Source organism: Leptidea sinapis, chromosome 43, assembly GCF_905404315.1.
Source record: "Leptidea sinapis chromosome 43, ilLepSina1.1, whole genome shotgun sequence".
Lineage (NCBI taxonomy): Eukaryota > Metazoa > Arthropoda > Insecta > Lepidoptera > Pieridae > Leptidea > Leptidea sinapis.
In genome coordinates, this window is record NC_066307.1 from 6828294 (window position 1) to 6850629 (window position 22336).

The 22336-nt window shown below is 38.5% G+C and overlaps 2 protein-coding genes across 4 annotated transcripts in view; one reads left to right on the forward strand and one right to left on the reverse strand.

Annotated features, from left to right (window-relative positions):
• Window positions 1-3515, forward strand: part of LOC126976998 (SH3 and multiple ankyrin repeat domains protein 2) — a 281852-nt gene extending 278337 nt beyond the window's left edge. For all 3 annotated transcript variants that reach the window (XM_050825630.1, XM_050825631.1, XM_050825632.1), the window contains one exon: window positions 588-3515. In XM_050825630.1, the coding sequence (XP_050681587.1) occupies window positions 588-1155 (568 nt within the window). In that variant the 3' untranslated portion in view covers window positions 1156-3515. The remainder of the gene's footprint in view (window positions 1-587) is intronic.
• On the reverse strand, window positions 3505-21534 carry LOC126977005 (WD repeat-containing protein 19). Its single transcript, XM_050825645.1, has 9 exons — window positions 21478-21534; window positions 16760-17644; window positions 16049-16157; window positions 14174-14323; window positions 12559-12652; window positions 8939-9048; window positions 6802-6969; window positions 5909-5985; window positions 3505-4987 (listed from the first exon to the last, which is right to left on the reverse strand). Exons 2-9 carry the CDS (start codon window positions 17530-17532, stop codon window positions 4876-4878), a joined length of 1593 nt encoding a protein of 530 aa, XP_050681602.1. The 5' UTR covers window positions 17533-17644; window positions 21478-21534; the 3' UTR covers window positions 3505-4875.
• Between the last annotated feature and the right edge of the window lie 802 nt (window positions 21535-22336).

Genomic DNA, 22336 nt, shown 5'->3' on the forward strand with positions numbered 1-22336 from the left:
GGAAAGAGATAGTAGGATGTATGGTGGTGATAGTAACTGTTTGAAAATAGCAACAGAAATCACCTGTAATCCTAATGACTTGTACCAGGACATAATATTAAGTTCAGTTTTATATATGCCAAGCATTTTAGAAAGTCGTTATGTAATACAGAAGTTTGAATAATTGTTAACTGTTAAACCTCACAACATAATATTTGAATTCTACAATATAATTGTATATTGATATTTTATTAATAAATGAAATATATTGTAAATTGTACTGCTTAGTAAAATCCTGTATTTCATAATTTTTATTTAAGTAACTTGCCTCATTGAATATTCATTTTTGTCGTGTAAGCCTACTTCTTGAGTTTACTTCAAATACAGTGTGCCTGTGATTGTTCTTGAATGTGTTTTTTTTTTAAATAAAACTGGGCGTTGCAATCCAAAAACCTCTCAATAATAGAGATAACCAGTGCACAAAACTGGATAGTTTGTGCTATGCATACTTACATTATTCATCTCATCACTGTGTCGTCATATAGCTAATGTTGCTACTTTTAACCTCGCCAATGGACAGATAACTTAATTAATTATAAAATTTGCAGCGGCAGCAGCACTGGATCTAGTTCCATGCAGCATTCTTTCTCCGTCGACGAAATACAAAAGATCCGAACTCGTCTAAAATCGTCGAAATCTTGCGGCGACGAGTTGGGCACAGAACGCGACGACGGCGATAATTCTTCGTCGGGAGTGTCTTCCGACCAGGAGGCGCAGGCGCGGCCTCGGCGAGACAAGGTCTCGTTCTGCAGTTCGGTGACGGTGAAATCGTCGAATGACGTCATCAGTACAGAGCCCGTGCACAGCTCGTCGGAGAGTCTGGCGCCGATGCAGAGGCACAACTCGCTGACGAGGAAGCGGGCGACGGCGGTGTTGCTGCGGGGCACCATCGGGGGCAGCGGGCGGGGGAAGTCGGCCGCCGAACGGTTAGGAGTGGACGTGGACAAGGCGCCGGGGCGGCGGGGCCGCGCGGCCGTGTCGCTGGCGGAGCTGCCGCCCCCGCCCGAGGAGCCCCCGGGCGCCGCAGAGACCACGCCGCTCATAGCGCCCCCGCCGCAGTTCAGCGACCGCGTCCGCGTGGTCGCCGCACTGCCCAAGCTGGCCCACCTACAGTAGCCGCCAACGCGGGCTCTACTGGTGCCAAATTATAGCGTCATCTACCTATCTGTACAAACTCCAATCCAACTCTACATTGCACTCCAGAAATGATGTTATCACGCTCTGAATATTCAGCTTAATTACATTTTGCCGGACACATAAATCAGACAGTTTATCGGTTCATGTTTTAAAATAATCAGATGATATAATTATTGTTTAGATAAGAGCGCAAAAAATATTACTTTTAACTATAACCAAACATTTTAACATCATTATGTAAGTTTAATTATTCCTCTATAAAAATGTTATTTATAAGGTAGCGTACTGCCGATATTTCGACATGGTATCAAGCGAAATGTTCGCGTGGTCGAAATATCGCACATCGACAAAACTTTCATCTTTAGGATGTTGAGGGTTCCAATTCGTAGTTGTAGCCGTATTATAACGCGGCTGTACAGATAGGCAAGTGACCGGTAAGCGTTCGCTATTCACAAGCGACTTTTCCACTTTTCATAATGTGCACTAATTAATCTATGTATACTGTGAGCCACTTTATATGTGTCGTTCTTATGATCTAGTTTATATTCGGCAGGTCGCTTAGAGACGCGACACAGAAATCTTTTTTGTATTAAACGACTAAATGAAACCAAAGATTTATAGTATTTATTGTTGAGAAGTTAACATCGATATAGTCGAGTAATTTTTATACATTCCTTTGTATCTAGTGTTAGTGAAATTTTTCATAAATCATAGATTGGACTTTATTTATCGTCTGCTGTAAGGGCGGCCTCTATTTATAATTTCTAAAACATATTATTCTATATTTATAATTTCTTCAACAGAGTGCCATTACATCAAATGTTTCATATTATATTAATGAGAGAGTGGAACCAACGAATGCTGTACAAAATATCCGGCCATCATAAATTCAGATTACCGACCACAAATATAATCACAGAAATATATAAAAGATTTTATTGATAAATTCGTCCGAGCGATTCGTTGCGTCCACACTTTCGACTCGCTTGTTCAAAACGGATGTTGTGCTATAAGGATGCGATCTGTGTGCAACATATTATATTTCATTTGTGACTTTACCACTGCAATGAAACCGAATCAAATAGCAAATTCAAGGAATTTTTCCGTGTTTTGAGTTTCGGTTCGCTTTCGCTGCAGTTTCGCTAAAGCTGTTGAAATGTTACATCCGTTCCATTATACGAATACAAGAAGATATTTGATTTTATTTCGCAAATTTGCCGCGAATGCTGTTGTGCCTCCACAAGATATTTATAAAAAATCATAGAAACTAATTGTTATTGTTAGATCAATTTTCGTGATGAAAATTCTTTTAAACAATCATTTTCAAAAATATTTCGTAACCTTAGTTAAATAATTCATTTTATAAAATTAAAGGCAACATTCCAAATAAATTTATTTTTAATGTAACAACTAGCGGAATTGCTGAATAATCGACATTATGCTGAGTACAGACAGGTCGAACAACATGATTATAATACAACATGAGGGATTCGAATCTACGATGTTTTTATGTCGATGTCACCCTGTCTGTACTTGGATTTATTTAGGGTAGCCATGCACGAGTCGTCAAATAGCGGGCTCTAGCGCCCATAATGTTAGCACAATATTGTTTTATTTGTGTATTATTGAGTTATATACTTCTTGTCATTAGTTTAAGTTGTATAAATGTATTGTCTAATTAATGCATAGTTAGAGATATCGGTAATTATTATAGGGCAATACTTGATTTTAGGGAGATATGCGTTCGAAATTTGAGTTTTCATATTTATGGTTAAAAGATACCTTAATAGGCCTAAGGATAGCAAATCACGACAAATTGTTCTTCCATCTTATTGGAGACACAGCCTTTTGTCTGAAATGAATACGAAAGACGTCAACATTAAAGGCCACAAAATGGTCAAAAATATCAGCTCCTTGATTAAGGTGGGTCTAAGAACTAAAGCCACATACATATTTCCACTACAAATTTATTTATTTATATTATGGGGGCTGACAGCCACAATATAGATGTAAATGTTAATAAGGGCCATTTATGAGCCTCCACATGTAGAAAATGATAATTCTACTTCTCATTATTGTACTATTTTAATTTAAATACTTTCAGTTACACAGGTATTGAATATGGCAACTCTTTCTAAAATCACATAGAAAACATGATATTATTTGAAGTACACTGAATAATGAACGTATTCATTTCGGCCAATAGGAGCGTCTCTTGCACCGAGTCAATGGTGGTTTGTATTATACTTACGAATTGTTTTCGTTTCATTTGAATCTCAATAACGGACATGTAACTAACTTGGTATACTTTCAAATGAAAATTAAATGTTTCATCACTAGTTTTTGTTTTTATTTTTCACAACTACCCTCCACTTTACAAATATTAAAGATAAATATAAAAATAACGTAGTATATGAAATGCAGCCTTATGCAGGTTTAAGAAAATAAATATTAACTCTTGTAAGTACATAAATATTAAAGTATATAATATACTATAGAGTAAATTAATTGTATTTTTATTGGAATGCTTACAATTGAAAGTATTGTATTTTATTAAACTTATTTTATTAACCTTAAGTAAAATATCATATTGGACTCCACTTAACAAATCTTATTAAACAGAATTATTATTTTGTTTAATAAGATGTAATGCCAACAATGTTGTGGAATCTCATCAACATATATATCCAAGATATTAATTTCAGTGATGCACTGAATTTGTTCTACCAAGAATATTTTTGCTATTTTACATAATTTAAACGCAAAAACAACCAGTACTTAACTTCTGCGAACATATTCATTCATCATACCGCGTTAAAGTAGAAATGCAAATGTTTAAAACTTCTTATAAACTAACAATTAATAAGCTTAAATATACGGACGGACATCATCACAGTTCAATTTGTTAAATATCAAACAAAAATAAAATTTTACACAACTACAAATTTCCCACAGAATTCTAGTACTTACCACGGACTAGTAAAAAAAGAAGGACACCGCGCCGTGATATTAGCAAGTGAAGCACCTTTATGTTAGTGTGTGTGCGGGTACGGGGTATACCAGATACACAATATTTTCTTCCTTAAATAATCATATATCCACAAATACTTTTATAGTATTATTTTTACACTTTTTCACAACGCACGACGGCATTTTCTAAAATATTTTATTGCGACGCAAACTGATCTGTCACAGACGATGGCAAATCTCATAATGGCGGCCGAACGGCTTGTATTAGTGTAAGTGTATGCGTGGGGCTATGTATTTACACGTTTACCGGCTTGTTTTGTTGCCTCACTGTTATGTAAGGTGACACGGAGTCCTTCTTATTTTACTCGTCCGTGGTACTTACACACATATTGGAAATTAGGCTGAAACTAGGAAGCGCCAGACCAGAGATGACAGTAATACTCCATGTGTGGCCGGGACCTGCGCTTTGTAGCTCTAGCTTGTTTGTCGTGCTCGAAATGCACGAGGCAAAATTGTTATCGTGGACGGGCTTTTATGATCGTTTGAATAATTTATTATTTATTCAATAGATAGGAAATTGTTCAAAATTTCAATTCCATACAGCATAGAAATGCAAGTTTTATGAGAATAATAATCTAATAGATACACTGCCCCGTCTCTACAGTCAACTGTCACGATTATCAACATCAATTTGACAGACAATAATGACACTTTTTTGCTGTAAAGCTGCTAATCACCGGTGTGGAGATCCATGTATGGAGTGACGTCATCAATCTTGACCAATCGCCGATAGTCTACGCTCTCACCACACATCGGACACTTGCCCTCTTCCCGCAGAACTCTGAAAATTACCACTAAAAATGAACATTTTTTTTACTATTAAACAATAGCACTAAAAATTACTATTTGTACACAAACATAGTTTAGAAAGCCAAGCACGATGAAAACGGCATCATTCATACCAGTGGGAGGCTCCTTTGCACATGATGCCGGCTAGGTTATGGGTACCACAACGGCGCCTATTTCTGCCGTAAAGCAGTAATGTGTAAGCATTTCTGTGTTTCGGTCTGAAGGGCGCCATAGTTTTGGGTTTTTTAAGAATCCTGAGCGGCACTGTATTGCAATGTGTAGGGCGTATCAATTACCATCAGCTGAAAATCCGGCTCGTCTCGTCCCTTATTTTCATTAAAAAGAATTCAGTGCTATGATTACAATTAAAAGGTGACCCGGCCCAACAACTGAAGTTCCTGTAAAAGGTTGCTGACAAAAATATGTTTCAAGCTTCGTAGGTTCTTTACAATTTAATGCTAGGTACTACTTACAAATACGAAAATAAAAAAAATATATTTAGTAGATTTTGTCGTTCTTCACCAGTATATGACTCACGGACCTACATTTTAAAATATACCCTTAATTATAAACATTAGTCAAAGAAGTTCTACACATGTAGACAAATCACGTTGTACAAAAACAAAGCAGAAATATCTAACATGCCACAAACTACACCTTAATAAGCTTCGACTGCTATATACATTTCCGCATTTACTGCATTTGTTAAATATAACCTTTGTTAATAAGCAGCAATGTATGAATTTATAACGCAATCGGGAGAGTGAGAGTTGACACACGACTAAGAAGAAAATTGTGCTTACATTGTCTTCAAGCACACTTTTACCGTTGCACCGTTCCGCTATCAGACTACCAATGATATATATATATATACAGACATTCTATTTAGAATGTCATTGATATTAGTACTTACTCGACAAGCTCCGTCATAATGGCGGGGAAGTCACACTCGGGGCATGCGGTGAGGTCTTCCTTCACGATATGCAAGCCCTGGCCAATATATAATAATTATTAAATTTTTACATACATTTGTATTTATTTATTGAAATCTTATTTTACTTTCCGCTCAAATATTTATCATATACTTGAGCGATTGAAAATAACATTTCGCAATCAATCAAGTAAGGGTACAGTGACACACGCATTTGACTCATTCAATAATTCAGCGATAGAGTCATATTGGTATGAAATATATTAGTTACAGCTGGAACATTTAATAAATTATTTGTAGAATATAATTTTGTGGAATATATCACGTGAAATCAAAATAATCGAAACATGACCGTCCTTGAGCGAATCTTGCTAATTTAACACGAGCACCGCACAATTACATCTCAGCGAGGATGCTATGCCGACGGAGCCCGTGCGATTCAGTTCTCATCATCATCAGCCGGAAGCTGTCCACTGCTAGTAAAACGCCTCCCCCAAAGATCTCGACGACGATCGGTCCTGGGTATGACCTATTCCGGCGATCTTGGTTTTGCCATAATCGCCACGCTTGGCAGACGATTTGGTAATCACAGTTGATGGTGGTGCACTTTCGGAAGGATGCTGCATATTCTTTGTATTCCTTAGTCGCAAAAAAAGAATGCTGTGTGAAAGAGTATCTTGCGCCCCTTCCTCTCTCTCAGAGCGCCATTTGTTTCCGAAGCGGTGGTAGTGTTAAAAATGGCATCAAAAAGATTTCTAAAGGAATAAATTTTGTGAAAATTCATTTTATGCCTTTTTTTTTACCCACGGTAGGAGATGGAGTGGTGATATTCTGGTGGGACACCATACATGCAAGTAGCAGTGTACAACAGTTACCGTAGCGATACAGAAAGGCAGCTCCGTCTCACAGTGTGTGCACCGCAGCTCGTGGGCGGCCAGCTGTGCGCCGCACGCCGCGCACGGCGTACTCGGCTCGGGGGCGGGGGCGCCGCGCGGCGTGTGACGGACTACTGACTCAATCTTCTTGGTGTATTTACTGTCTATCTGTAAATATGTTGTGGGAAATTATTAGCGTGCTAGCCATCGAAATATTTATTCATATATCTATTTAAATTTGTATGTACTACCAATTATAGGACACCTCATTCAATAACAATAACAAGTGACTAAAATATACTAAAGTATCATAAAGATAAACTCAACAAATAAAATATATAACAGTTGAGATAAAAAAAAAACAACTCTTTTTGTGGTATAATAAATAGTTAAAGACTAAATATTTTGCCAAAGCGTCGCTACATTTTTTCACATTAAGTGAGAGTCTGTCATAACCATGTCCAGTGACATACGTGCTGTTGGAGCGTCCTGTCCAAGTTTCGTTCGAGCATTATTGGTTTTAAAGAAAGGACATGGAATGCGAGAAGATTTCCATCCATCATATTTCATAAATTATGAATCTACTCAACAGTTCATTGTCATCTATTTTTTCATTGAGATATTTTAATATACCGACCGACTGTAGGTACATGAAACAGTATCAAATAAATACGTAAAACATAAAAAGCGCTAGTAAAACTCGTACTTGAATGATTTTTTTATAAAACACGTTTTAATCATTCTGTAACAGTCAACATATGGGTTTTAATTATTCACACCTGAAAGTACATTACATACTTAGTCATAATTCAAATTCAAATATTTTTATAATAGTATTTAAAATCACTTGTTTAACGTCAAAAACTACCACCCATTCAAAAAAAACTGCCTCAGACCTGAGAAGAATGGGCGCAAGAAACTCAGCGGGCTTTTTTTTTATATAAAATATGGATTACATTGTGATATCATACAATAAACATTTATAATTAAAGACCCTGAGGGTGTTCGCTTTATACGTTTTTTTTTTTAAGTCATAAATACTGAAACAAAGAAAAAAATATTCTAATATAAATAGCATTTATAACTTTTATAGTCTGTTAGTTAAATACATAAATATAAAATAATTTATAATATAAAAAGCTTATTTCAAGTGGTTTTCATTGGCTGCAATACAGTCCATTAAACGTTGAGGTAAGTTATTGAGCCTTTGTGTAATGCAATCGCAGCGATTCGGTTCTCTTTATCACCTCACTCCATTTTAATATCGCAAAATATTATACAATGTATTAGAGCCTAAATGAGAAAACTCAATGAACAATCATATTGAAATGACAGATTTCAAATTTAAACGTAATTTTATTTTTAATTGTAACAGTATTTATGGCCAGACTAAGAATAGTAACAGCACTAAACGAAACGATAAAAACCAGCGACGAGCTAAGTTCATCAACTGCCGCTTACTATCCGTCAAGCACAATCATTAACATCCTTTAAAAATCAACTAAAAAAACATTATCTGTCCTCTATTTCATAGAATCTATCTGTATGTATTATATCCACCAACATAATTCAACAATTCTGAAATGTTAATTATTGTTCCTACTTTTTACTTATTTTACTTTAAACATCTGTTTTACGTTTAGATTTACAAGAGCGAAACATTTTAGATTTACAAGAGCGACATCTCAAGTCAATTTCCTAATATGCAAATATTGGGGTTGAGCAGGTTATCAACTGTAAAGTAGATCCTGTAGATGAAGCCACAACCGGAGAGTTGAACAAAGCAAACAGAATTTTATAACGTAATGTTTTTCAAATTTAAATTGTGTTATTTTACTTTATTATAAATTTATCTATATTTTAGTATACTATATTATATTATGTGTGTCTATATTTTTGACACTTTTCTTACCCTTTTAATGTACTGCCTTTCTCTTTTATTGTATTACAAATGGTTGCCTGGAAGAGATCACTATATAGTGATAAGGCCGCCATTTGCACCATATCATGTAATTATGTATGTTAGTAGTTAAGTTATATTTTGTTAATGTGGTGTCAAAAAAGTGTAATAAATAAAATAAGTTACGGCTCTGACGCATTTTTTTTGACACAAATTTTGACGAAGTATCTAAGGTACCTGGGACCTGTACTCCGGCTGCATGAGCACCCTGGCCCAGTGGTATGCTTGGTGCTTCAGACCGGCGCGCCCACACTCTATCACCGTCGATGTCAGGATCGACACTTGATCTGAAAGGCGAAAATGTTTATTATTACAACTGTACTGAAGTACAACAATTATAATTAATTTATACTTTAAAGTGCTATTTATACAAGTATTTCAAGACCGAGAACATTGTTTCTACATTTTAATTTATTATGTTTTCATTGTATCAATAATTAGACTTGGTATATCCAGAAAATTTAAAAGTATCTTTGCAATATGTTATTTTTTTAAAGTGATAACTCTGGGATTAATTACACAAATTAAATTTGTGAATAAAATTTATGAACACTGAGCCAACCGTTTAAGTGACGTATCTAATATATAATAATACAGGGTTATTAGACCAATGGACTCTGTTGCTGCTAAGGATCAATCTTTGCAATAAAATGTATTACTAAAAATGAAAGGAAATACAATTTTTTTTTGTTGTTGTTGCTTTTACACGGAAGAAAACTCACGTCCTATTCAAACTAATGTCAATAGAGAGACGTATATTTCCTTTCATTTTTAGTATAACATATCATTGCAAAGATTGATCCTTATCAACAACAGAGTCTATTGGTTCAATAATACAGGATGTATTTTTTTTTTGAAAAATCATTCGGGTCGATTTCCGTCCCTTTGGACGAATTACGACGAATCTAGAATTTAAAAAAAACTAAATATGCAGTTATAGGTTATAGGTTATAGGTTATAGGTTATAGGTCTAATTCTCATAGTTTTTAACTTGGCCTTCGCCGCCCTTCTCAAATAACCACCTGTATAATAAAAGACATAAAAGGCATTTATTTTCTCAAAATTGATTCCTTTAGAAATCTTTTTGATGTCATTTCTTATACTACTAGATACTACTACCGCTTCGGAAACAAATGGCGCTCTGAGAGAGAAGAAGCGGCGCAAGAAACTCTCCCAGTATTCTTTTTTTTTGCGCTCTTTTCAATAAAAATATACAATATTGTACAGTCGCTATAAACTAATCACAATCTAGTCCCAGGCTGTCCGATCATTTAGATATTCAGCAGTGGAGTAATAGGATTTACGACAAAGCCATTTTTTTTATAAAACATTTAAATTTATTTATAGATAATGCCTGAACAGTGGCTGGGACTTTATTGTAGAAGTGTATACATTTACCCTTAAAGGAAATAGTTACAAGCAATCCCTTATTTCTAGTGTTATAATAATGAAAATCACTATTAAGAGCAAAAAGGTGACGATTTTTGTGAACATATATTAAATTTTCATAAATGTACTGACAATAAACAGTCATAATATTTATTTCTTTAAATTTTTCTTTGAGAGACTGTCTATAACCAAGCTGATATATAGCACGAACAGCTCTCTTTTGCAGTGCAAACACTATATCAATGTCAGCAGCATGACCCCATAGTAATATACCGTACGTCATGATGCTGTGAAAATAACTAAAGTACACTAATCTAGCGGTCGCAACATTCGTGTACTCTCTAATCTTTCTAACTGCATATGCCGCAGAGCTGAGTCTATCTGCTAGATGGGTAATATATGGAACCCACTGAAGCTTTTTATCTAACGTGATTCCCAAGAAGACCGTAGTGTCCACAAGTTCCAATCTCTGGTCATTTATAAGTACGTTGGTTTGTACCTCCGCTGTGTTTGGTGTAACGTAACCGAACACACTAACGAACCGTAAACACTTTGTTTTTTTACTGTTTAAGTGCAGATTATTCGTCTCAAACCAACGCACTATCTTTGAGAGTGCATTGCTTACCTCGTCATCAATATCCGCACGTCGCTTCACTTTAAAAATAAGTGAAGTATCATCAGCAAACAATACAATCTCATGGCTATCATCTACCACAAACGGTAGATCGTTAATATATATAAGAAACAAGAAAGGACCGAGAATAGAACCCTGTGGAACACCTATTCCCACAGGTTTACCCGAAGACCGTTTGCCATTTACATCGACTATCTGAACTCTTTCGCTTAAATATGATTTTAACAGATAGTTTTAGGAGTAAAGTTTCATGGTGGACGCAGTCAAATGCTTTTGACAAATCACAAAAAATGCCCAATGCATCCTGTGACTCTTCCCAGGCGTCAAAGATGTGCTCAATGAGTCTACTACCCGCATTAATTGTTGATAAGCCCCTAGTGAAACCAAACTGATTTTTGTTCATTAATTTACAAAAATGCATTTGTAGTTGTTGAAGCAAAAGTTTTTCAAAAATTTTGCAGGTTCAAAAGAACTGCCCGATTTAAACAAAGGTATAACTTTGCTGTATTTCATGAGGTCAGGGAACACACCCTCATCTATGCATTCATTAAATATTATTGCTAATTCAGGTGCTATAATGTCAAGTATGTATTTAACAATATTAGTCGAATGGCCCGACGAATTTTGTATTTTTTAGGTTAATTAATTTGAAGATTTTTATTATATCGCTACCTGTAACATACTTAAATTTCAAGTCAGTAGAAGATACTGGTACGTGTAATTTAAGCATATCATTATGCTGCTTTTTGCGAAGAGTTAAGGTATTTGGTCGTGACAATCGGGATTTCGGAGAAGTATTTATCAAATTCATTTGCAATTTCTATTTCCGAATTTATAACGCGATTATTAATATTTAAACAGATAGAGGTGTTACGGCAATTCGATCTACCAGTTTCATTGTTAATTACACTCCAAGTCGCTTTTACTTTATTATTACTGTTTTTAATTTTATCTGCAATGAAACGTGTTTTCGCTTCATGACAAACTATTTTAAAGAGCTTGGAGTATTTTTTTACATATATTTTAAATTCTTCACTATTATTGTAATGTTTCTCATAATAAAGGTCATATAAGCGTTTACGACTTTTGTGGATACCCATTGTTGCCCAATCATTAAAACTATGTTTGTTGTTTACTGTCACCGTTACTGGAGTAAAAATCCTGTCAAATTCCTCACAGAAGGAATTGAAGACTAAGTTGTAGTGAAAATAAGCAGTTTCGCCACAGTGTAAAAATGGTATTGTATTTACCAAATTATTTCTAAACCTCTCAAGACGGCTACCCGTAACTGGTATAATCGTCACCTTTTTTGGTCTGACATTGTCCAATCTTGTATTTACTTTTATAAGTTGCCCACTATGGTCGGACTGAAGATTATTAATTATGAGTTTACTAGTAATAGTAACATCTGTAAAAATATTATCTAAACAGGTTGCTGTTGTAGAAGTGATTCTAGTAGGTTCCCAAAATACATTGAACAAATTAAAACTTTGAAATAAATTTTTAAGGCTAGTACAATTGGCCGAAGGTTCAAGCAAGTTTATATTAAAATCTCCACACACTATAATTGACTTGCTAGTTTTGCTAAATTTTGATAGTACCTCCTCCATTCTATGTTGGAATTGTTCATATGATGCAGTGGGGGGGCGGTATACACTTACAATAATAAATTGCTCTAGTTCTATACAAGCTATAAATATATATAAAATTAAAATTAAATAATTTAATTAAAATTAAGTTTTATAATAATAAGTAGAAACTATTGTTATCTCACGTTGTTGTGTGGGGAAGAACGAGACGTCGCTAGCGGTGCGTAACAGCAGGCGGGCGGCGAGATCGTGGCGTCCATTGCGTACGTGGGTGCGGACCTATCGTATGCCAATCATATTAATATTTAAAAAAAGGGAGTTAAGAATGAACGATAAACATATTAGCTTATTTATTGTTTATTTCATCGTAGATGAAGTATAAAGCCGTGCTATTTAGGTAGCTTTCTGTTTAATAAGAAAAATAAAGTGCTAAAATTACATACAGTTTACTATAAAAAAATTAAAAACTTCTATTTGAACGGCTAAAACACTTGGACTAAAATGAAATTGAAAACTTACTTTGTATTATAATTTAAAAATTTCTACAACACACACACACACACACTATCGTGCACGCCATGCTTATTAGGTACTTTCTTTATCTAATTAAGTTTTCTTTATAATATATTTATTTTTGTATCCTTTCCATCATTGTAAGCATGTGCTTCGGAGGCCCGGGGACTTGAAGCAAAAATATTCATTACCTATTTCAAGCACTTTACAATACAAACCATATTTAAATATCGATATTAATAAATTGTGTATCGTGTGATTGTGAGAGAAAATAATTTGAAAAGCAGTAAGATTGTATCAATTGGGAGAAGATTATAAAATGTTTTATAATAATGTAATTATAATGTTAAAAAAATTATAAACATCATAGTGTTATATAATATATTTTATTAGTTTACCTTTAGTTTAATGTATTTTAGTCTTTAAATTTATATGTATGTCGTGGTCGCTATCCATGCTGCGAAACACACCCACTGAAAATCAGTGTCGAGCCTCAGACGGCTCGACGTATACTGTGTGGGCCTCCGATTGGCAACACTAAAGTGATCGCACTGCTTGTCAGTGTTATGTTTCTCATATTATTTTTTAAATTCCACTGGATCGGTATTAATTATTCATTATTATTGTTACATATTATAAACAATTTGTTATGTTTTTAAAGTAAAGTAAAAGTATAGTAAAGTGTTTTTAAACCCTGACTTCTAGAATTAATACACAAATTAAATTTGAAAACAAAAGTAGATCCAAACAAAGCATACAAGATTTTATGACGATACGTCACTCGAACGGTTAGCTCAGTTGGCAGAGTACTGGCACGGAACGCCAGAGGTCGTGGGTTCGAGTCCCGCTTCGTTCATAAAATTATGTTTTCAAAATTTATTTGTGTTTCACATTTTATTGAAATTACTTATTTTGTTAAAGGTTCTGTTATAAATTTCGACCTAATATGTTCTGCGGTATAATTATGTTACTAATAAAGTTTATTATTATTATTATTATTATTATAGAAGGGACCTTCACCCAGGGGCGTGCATTGGTTTTCTAGCAAGGTAGGCACTGTAGATCTAACTAGTCGTAGTAGAGCTTGGAAATTGCTTACCGTAGGTATTCAGGTAAAATTTATGAGTGGGGGAGTTCAATAGAATAACGGAAACAAGTTAAACTAAATTAACATTAACACTATATTTATTTAGGTTCATAACGAGGGAGGCACTGCCTAATTGCCTATATGATATGCACGCCCCTTCACCCCTAGGTGAAGTATGTAGTATTATAAAGGTCTGTCACCAGTATATACGCGTGCAACACCGCCACAGTGCGGCGCAAGTCCCGCGGTACGGGCAGAGAGCGCGCACGTAGCGCCGCACACAGTCCGCGAGCCACGTCCCGCGCCGCTCGGTAACGCCCACCACTCATCTCCGAAACTGATATTATTACCTACAAGGATGATTTTTTTTTAAATTAAAAGTATTTATCAATAATTATTATTGTTACTGTAAATATACCACCACCCTCAATGGATACATGTATCTTACCATGCCTCACATACGCAAGCCTAACATGGGTGCACACATAGAACATTAAACATCGATTTGACAACAATAAGACGACCAGTGGTAACATACCTATGCATGTGAGAACTAGACAACAACTCCAGATAGAAACGAGGTCTATCTGACAGAAACCTTTAACTTAATCTTTACCAGGTATCTTTATGCAAAGCATAGGATGCCGGCTAGATTATGGGTAGCACACAACGGCGCCTATTTCTGCCGTGAAGCAGTAATGTGTAAACATTACTGTGTTTCGGTCTGAAGGGCGTCGTAGCCAGTGAAATTATCATATGTCTCAAGATGACGAGTGCAATTGTGGTGCCGCTCAGAATTTTTGGGTTTTTCGAGAATCCTTCGGCACTGCATTATAATGGGCATGGCGTATCAATTACCATCAGCTGAACATCCTGCTCGTCTCGTTCCTTATTTTCATTAAAAAAAGTGCTGCGGAAGTTATACTGTGGTAATGTGAATGACTTATATCGTGTGTCTGCTTAGCAATTTTACTTACCCACTTAATTTTGCGGTATCTAGTAGTATATATCTTTATATATATATATTTTTTTTTTTAAGCTATTGCATAGCTATAACGAAAATAACCTAACACCCCACTTACAAGATGTATAGATATTTCGCCACGGTCATTACAGTTGCCGTGGTACAGTGGTTATCACGTATGCTTTTTGTGCAGAAGGTCCGAGCCTGGGGTACATCTTGATTTTTTTTTATTTTTTTATCACGTTTTTTTAATTTTTATTATTATGACAAGCATTTTTATTAAGTTTCACCTGTCCCGTTGTCTGTCTGTAATCAAATCTTGCAAGTTAAATTTTACTCACTTCCCGTTTGCTTTTTTTTAAATTAATTTTATCAAAAAAAAATACTGCATAAATAAATAATTATAATTGCATAAGTTGATAAAGAATGCTATGTAATAGCTTTACCGCGGCAGTCCCCGAGTGCCACACGTCTTTTAATTTTTATTTATTGTTATTAAGTTAGTATTAAAATGCTTTCTCAGGTGTGATTCGTTCTCTCTACATTTTGGTCCTTTTATTTTCTGCTATATACATTTTAAGAACTTTCTTTTATTGATAGAATTTATTTAAAAAATTGTTTGTTTATCTACGTATTACCATCAGAAACACAATTTTCACTAACTAATTACATAATTATTATTCTAAATAAATGTATTTCTAAGTGTTATTGCACTTACAGGCAACAAACACATGCAAATATTAGATACTCATAAATTGTAAATTTTCATTTTGTTACATAAGAACTAATACTAACAATTTTAAACGGAGTTAGAAATGTGCTACGACTTAAAACGAAACTAATCGATAAAACTTTTTTTTATGGAAATAAGGGACGAGACGAGCAGGACGCTCAGGTGATGGTAATTGATATGCCCTGCCCATTACAATGCAGTGGCGCTCAAGATTATTGAAAAACTCAAAAATTCAGAGCGGCATTAGAATTGCGTTCGTCACCGTGAGGCATAAGACGTCAAGTCTCATTTGCCCAGTAATTATTAATAATGAATATTGTCGAACTATCGAAAAAACTTATAGATATTAGGATATTTGTAAAAAGGTATCAATGTTACCGCAGTTTTAGCTGCCTCGGTGAACTGTTTCTTGGCCATATACAGTCTGAACAGGTGACGTGGATCGCGCGGGTTGCCATCTGTCTCACCCAGGAGGAACTCGATCAACCTAACAAACCAGATTAACTATTATGGTGTTGTACACTATTGAGAGTATTTAACGTATTGTTTACCACGACGCGGACGCTAGGATATATTAAATTCTTCGTTATTCGACATATTTTCAAACATCTTTCCCACGGGTGTTTGGTTGGCTGCCAATAACATTAACAGCTCGCTTTAATGTCAAGCTTGTAGCGGCGACGTCTGATTTCGCCATTCCCTTCCCTAAAATATGATCAAAGGAAGCGATGGCTAGCCATGCGTCATGCTCGTGAACGGGCGTTACATGTGGTGGCAGGATGATCCTGTTACCAGACACTTTTTTTTCTTGTTTTTTTTTTCAATCGCTAGTAAAATGCTCACATAATACCTTTATTTATTTACGGTATGTGTGGATTGATGCATCAAAGATGGATCAATTTATTGACATATAGCTTCTACCCCCTTTTTACTTTTTTTCTGCATCAAAAAAATAAAATCATCCATTTTTAAGGAAGGCAAAGCCGTTTTGATTCCTTTAAGTAATTTTTCCTCGCTTCAAGATAATGTGAGTGGCAGTAATCATTTACTGTCGAGTGCTACCTACTCACCCATAATTCTATAACTAACCTCCTGGACAACTTCTCATCATCACTAGCAGCAGCCGTGTCAATTGCAATGGTAATCGCTTCGTTTTCTTCCTCCTCGGTGCCTCCAGACTTTAACAAATGCGACATCGCCTTGTTATAATCTCCTGAATGAAAATAAAACTTGCCAGCATATAAATGGTTTTTCTCCCCCTCGAAATGCAACGCCAAACTTTTAAAATCCTCTGGTCTGACTTGGGATGTCTGTATCAATATGTCTCCGTACAAATCCAGTTTGCCATTCTTTCTCGCTAATTGGAAGGCTTCGTCGAAGCAAAGTGACATTACTAGGAACTTGATAGCCGATGTAGGATCGTCACTGTTTTGAAAGTAATTAGCGACCATTTTTGCACCCTGGACAGACTTAGACTCCTGAACTAGTTGTACCGCCTCATCTATATCATCCAGTTTCTCCAAGTTGATACGCACCGCCGATTCATAGTCTTGTGCCTTTAGGTAAGATTTGAGCGCGTCTTGGTATCTTCCTTCTGCCTCTTTAGCTTTAGCATACTGAAGATGTACGCTGGGTGAGTTAATCTTCGGTATGAGAGCTTCCACTTTTAGCCACGACTTCAATTTAATGTATAGAGATGCTGCTTTGTCGGTGTTGCCAGCGTGGTCATAGAGAGCTGCTGCATGGCTGTACTGTTTCTCTTCTTCGAGCAGCTGTGCACAATCTCTGAGCAGGTCAATGTTGGCGGAGTACTTCATGGCGAGGGTAACGCCCCTCATGACGTCACCACACCGGATGGACATCCGCGCGATTCCTGCCTCGCATTTAGCGTTGTGCTCTTTTACTTTGATATCATCAACGTTTTCTGTTATGATGCTTTTCTCGTACGTTGCAAGTGCTTCGTGGTAGTCGGCTCTGTAATGCGAAAATAACATTATAATAAACTCCACATCAAGAAATCGAAACAGTAATGCAAGTACTATTCCATAATTTACAAAAAAAAGTACAAATATGATTAACCAAAAATACGACTTTTGGCGATATATTTATAAATTTCAATTTATATGTTTTGTATTACCGTGGAACAAATAATAATAATATTGACACACTCTTTCACAAATTATGTTGCCCCAAACTAGGCATAGCCTGTACTATGGGTGTAAGACAACGATATATCTACTTAAACATACATAAATACAAATAAACATCCATGACTCGGAAACAAACATTCATATTCATCATAATATGTATATTTGTAAAAAATTAATGAAATGTTTTACAATGTTTATACAGTGAGAATTTTTACATTGAATCACATTTTTTGCACAATACATCGTTTTTTAACTAAGCTCGGGGCTGAGTTAAGCTTGATTGTTAAGTAAACTCTGTGACATACTACCTAAGATTTTTTTTCCTAAGATATTATCCACATACAACGATCAATGGCAAACGAAATATCCCACTTCTCTTTCACTTGTTGTAGTGTCACACAAACTCTTTCTCTTTCGCCCTATTGGGCTATAGCTATTTTTGCCGAATTCAGTATATGTGGACCCAGCCTTACAAGTATGTATACCGCCCACGGACGTCGCCCAAGTCATGACGTTATTGGATTCAGGACATAGTCAGCATGTTATAGCTGCACGATTACATCTTAGTCTTTCTGTTGTCAATAGATTTAATAAACGCCATGCTATCATGCTATTTTATCGATAAGATAGAATGGCATGTTTACTCGCCGCCTAGAATCTGGTAGATATAGAGGCACGTCTAGGCAATGACTGGTATATTGTATCAGTTCCTCTAAGAAATCGTCGCTTTAACTGTATTCAACTTATTAGCAGTTTCGTGAGGTTCATGGATTGACTGTGCTTATAATAAATTCGTACCTTTAGTAAATTAGTGCAGTATTGTGTTAATTTTAGAACAAGTTTATTTGATTAAGAATTATTATTATAAGTTACAAGCTTAGATAATTTATACGTCTAAATAGTCTCTTGCTTGTTTAATACTTTAGTTTGCGTGACAAACTATGTCGTAACGCGACTTGTATGACATTTTGTGTTAGTGTGCGTGCATTGCTTAAAATAGAGATTAACTCTAAAGCTTTCGCTGTATTGTAATTTTGGTTGTTGGTGAGAAAATAATGTTATTATTATTATTAAGGTCACAAGTATGCATAATATATAGTCGACGTCCGGAGGCCATAATGCCAGGGTATGGGTGGACGTTAGGGAAGATATCTGCTGTCGCCATCTCGGCAATTTTGAGGGTAGAGACCTTTCAACTCTGTGGCTCCGCGTAAATTTAGAGGACCGCGTCCGCATCTATGCGTGTGTCTACAGGTCCCATAGAGGTAACGCAGAAACGGATCATCTCATGGGCTGCGTTCAAGCGGCAATTGACATGCTTGCACAGATCCCCAGTATCCAAATCATAGACTTGGGTGACTTCAAGGGGCACAATGCCGAATGGCTTGGGTCACGTACCACAGACTACGCAGGGCAATCTGTGCAAAATTTTGCATTGGCATATGGTCTGTCCCAATTGGTTGAATCGCCAACGCGACTCCCGGATTTGGATAGCCTGATAGTTACCAAGTCTTTGTCGACACCCCGATCGGAACGTCCGACCATTGCCTGGTCAGGAGTATAGTGCCTATCCAACGCCCACGTCGTAGACCATCAGCGACCCGCCGCGTTTGGCACTACAAGTCAGCAGATTGGGATAGGATGCGTTACCCAAGGGTAGGATGCAAAAAAGGAACGGGGAAGGGCAAGGCTTGTTTCCCTTCGCATGATCCCAGTGCCTGCGCCGTTGCAGTAGCCGATGTGATACTGGAGGGCCTGGATATTTTTATACCTAGCTCTGTAGTATCGATCGGTGGCAGATCACAGCCCTGGTTCGATGCGTCAGTTTTGCTTGCGTTGCGGCGCTGGGCTCAAAAGACCCGAAAAGCAAAGTTCTAAAGAGGAAATATAACCGTGCCTCCAGATTCTTTAAGCGTCAAATCGCCCGTGCGAAATCGAAGCACGTTGTCAAAATCGGCGAGCAGCTTTCCAGTTACACGACTGGAACACGTAAGTTCAGATCGTTGTCGAAAGCTGCTCTTGGTAACTTCTACCAGCCGTCCATGCCGCCGTTGCACACGAGGAATGACACCCCGGCCCATACGGCAAAAGAGAAAGCTGATTTACTGTGCGCTCTTTTCGCCTCCAACTCGACTCTTGACGACAACGGAAAAACACCGCCGACCACCCCGCGATGTCAGAGCTCTATACGTGAAGTACAGTTCAGACAGAAAACTGTTCAGCGTGCTCTGTTTTCGTTGGACGTCAAAAAGTCGAGCGGGCTGGATGGCTTTTCTCCAATCGTGCCTAGAACGTGTGCCCCTGAGTTAACGCCGGTGCTAACGCTTTTATTCTGGCACTCTTATTCAATGGGCGTAGTCCCTGACTCATGGAAGTCAGCCCATGTCCATCCGATCCAAAAAAAGGAGATAATTCGGATCCTGTAAGCTACAGGCCTATTGCTATTACCTCCCTGCTCTCCAAAATCATGGAGAGCATAATTAACCGCCAGGTCCTAGTATACCTAGAAGGTCACCAGTTGATCAATGACCGGCAGTACGGCTTTCGCCATGGCCAGTCAACAGGCGATCTTCTGGTATACCTAACACATAGACGGGCGGCGGATTTTGAAAGCAAGGGGCCGCCCCCTGGCTTTCAAATGCCGCCGCCAGGCAGTTTGCCTGGATATAGCGAATGCCTTTTTGATCGTATATGGCACAAGGCGCTCTTAGCAAAATTCCATCATGTGGGCTTCCCGAGTGCTTATGCAAGTGGACCTCCAGTTTCCATGGTCCTCAGGTTGTCGACGGTTATTGCTCCAACCCGAAGCCCGTGAACGCTGGAGTGCCCCAAGGCTGTGTGCTATCTCCCACGCTGTTTCTTCTGCATATCAACGTACATTGCTATGCAGACGAAAGCACAGGTGATGCCGTATACACGGGCCATGCAGGTCTCTCTCGGGAAATCGCCGACCAGTGCCGGGAGAAACTTCTGTCTTCTATCGAGCCCACTCTTGAGAAGATCGCGGAATGGGGTCAATTGAACCTTGTCCATTACCGCCTCGCCATTAAGGTCACAAGTATGTTATATAGTCACGTGAGCTCCAGATGCGCAGCGTGCAGCGCCACGTAGGGCGCGGCCGTAAGGTGGGCGTGTCGCGCCAGGTCCGCACAGCGCGCCCATTGGCCGCGCGCCGCCTGCAGCTCCAGCGCGTACTGCGGCTGAGACCCGCTCTCCAGCCAGCGGGCCGCCGCCTCGCCATTAAGGTCACAAGTATGTTATATAGTCACGTGAGCTCCACATGCGCGGCGTGCAGCGCCACGTAGGGCGCGGCCGTGAGGTGGGCGTGTCGCGCCAGGTCCGCACAGCGCGCCCATTGGCCGCGCGCCGCCTGCAGCTCCAGCGCGTACTGCGGCTGAGACCCGCTCTCCAGCCAGCGGGCCGCCGCCTCGCCATTAAGGTCACAAGTATGTTATATAGTCACGTGAGCTACAGATGCGCGGCGTGCAGCGCCACGTAGGGCGCGGCCGTGAGGTGGGCGTGTCGCGCCAGGTCCACACAGCGCGCCCATTGGCCGCGCGCCGCCTGCAGCTCCAGCGCGTACTGCGGCTGAGACCCGCTCTCCAGCCAGCGGGCCGCCGCCTCGCCATTAAGGGCACAAGTATGTTATATAGTCACGTGAGCTCCAGATGCGCGGCGTGCAGCGCCACGTAGGGCGCGGCCGTGAGGTGGGCGTGTCGCGCCAGGTCCGCACAGCGCGCCCATTGGCCACGCGCCGCCTGCAGCTCCAGCGCGTACTGCGGCTGAGACCCGCTCTCCAGCCAGCGGGCCGCCGCCTCGCCATTAAGGTCACAAGTATGTTATATAGTCACGTGAGCTCCAGATGCGCGGCGTGCAGCGCCACGTAGGGCGCGGCCGTGAGGTGGGCGTGTCGCGCCAGGTCCGCACAGCGCGCCCATTGGCCGCGCGCCGCCTGCAGCTCCAGCGCGTACTGCGGCTGAGACCCGCTCTCCAGCCAGCGGGCCGCCGCCTCGCCATTAAGGTCACAAGTATGTTATATAGTCACGTGAGCTCCAGATGCGCGGCGTGCTGCGCCACGTAGGGCGCGGCCGTGAGGTGGGCGTGTCGCGCCAGGTCCGCACAGCGCGCCCATTGGCCGCGCGCCGCCTGCAGCTCCAGCGCGTACTGCGGCTGAGACCCGCTCTCCAGCCAGCGGGCCGCCGCCTCGCCCCGCCCCACGCACGCACACAGCAGTCCGCTGCGATACGACACACGAGTTACGTATGCGTACACGATTACACGAGCGACAAATTAACATAATAAGAATAAGGAAAATTAATTCCATGCCACATACTTAAAATTTTATATTCTAAATACTTAATAATATTACAAAATTAAAAGTAATCCAAAGTATATTTGGATTTATGTTAACTCAAAAAACCACAAAAACTACGATATAAAGATATTTCATCAGATGATGGATACACAATTTGTAATCTTTTTAATAACTAAATATTTCAACACTGTTATTATAAAT

What these genes read in the sequence shown, in the direction of transcription:
- LOC126977005 (XM_050825645.1), bottom strand. Translation starts at nt 17,532, where the DNA reads ATGTCCATCCGGTGTGGTGACGTCATGAGGGGCGTTACCCTCGCCATG. An exon ending in GTTCTTCCCCACACAACAAC is followed by an intron (nt 9,049 to 12,558) that starts GTGAGATAACAA and finishes TTCGCCTTTCAG; the next exon opens with ATCAAGTGTCGATCCTGACA. An exon ending in AGCCGGAGTACAGGTCCCAG is followed by an intron (nt 6,970 to 8,938) that starts GTACCTTAGATA and finishes ACATATTTACAG; the next exon opens with ATAGACAGTAAATACACCAA.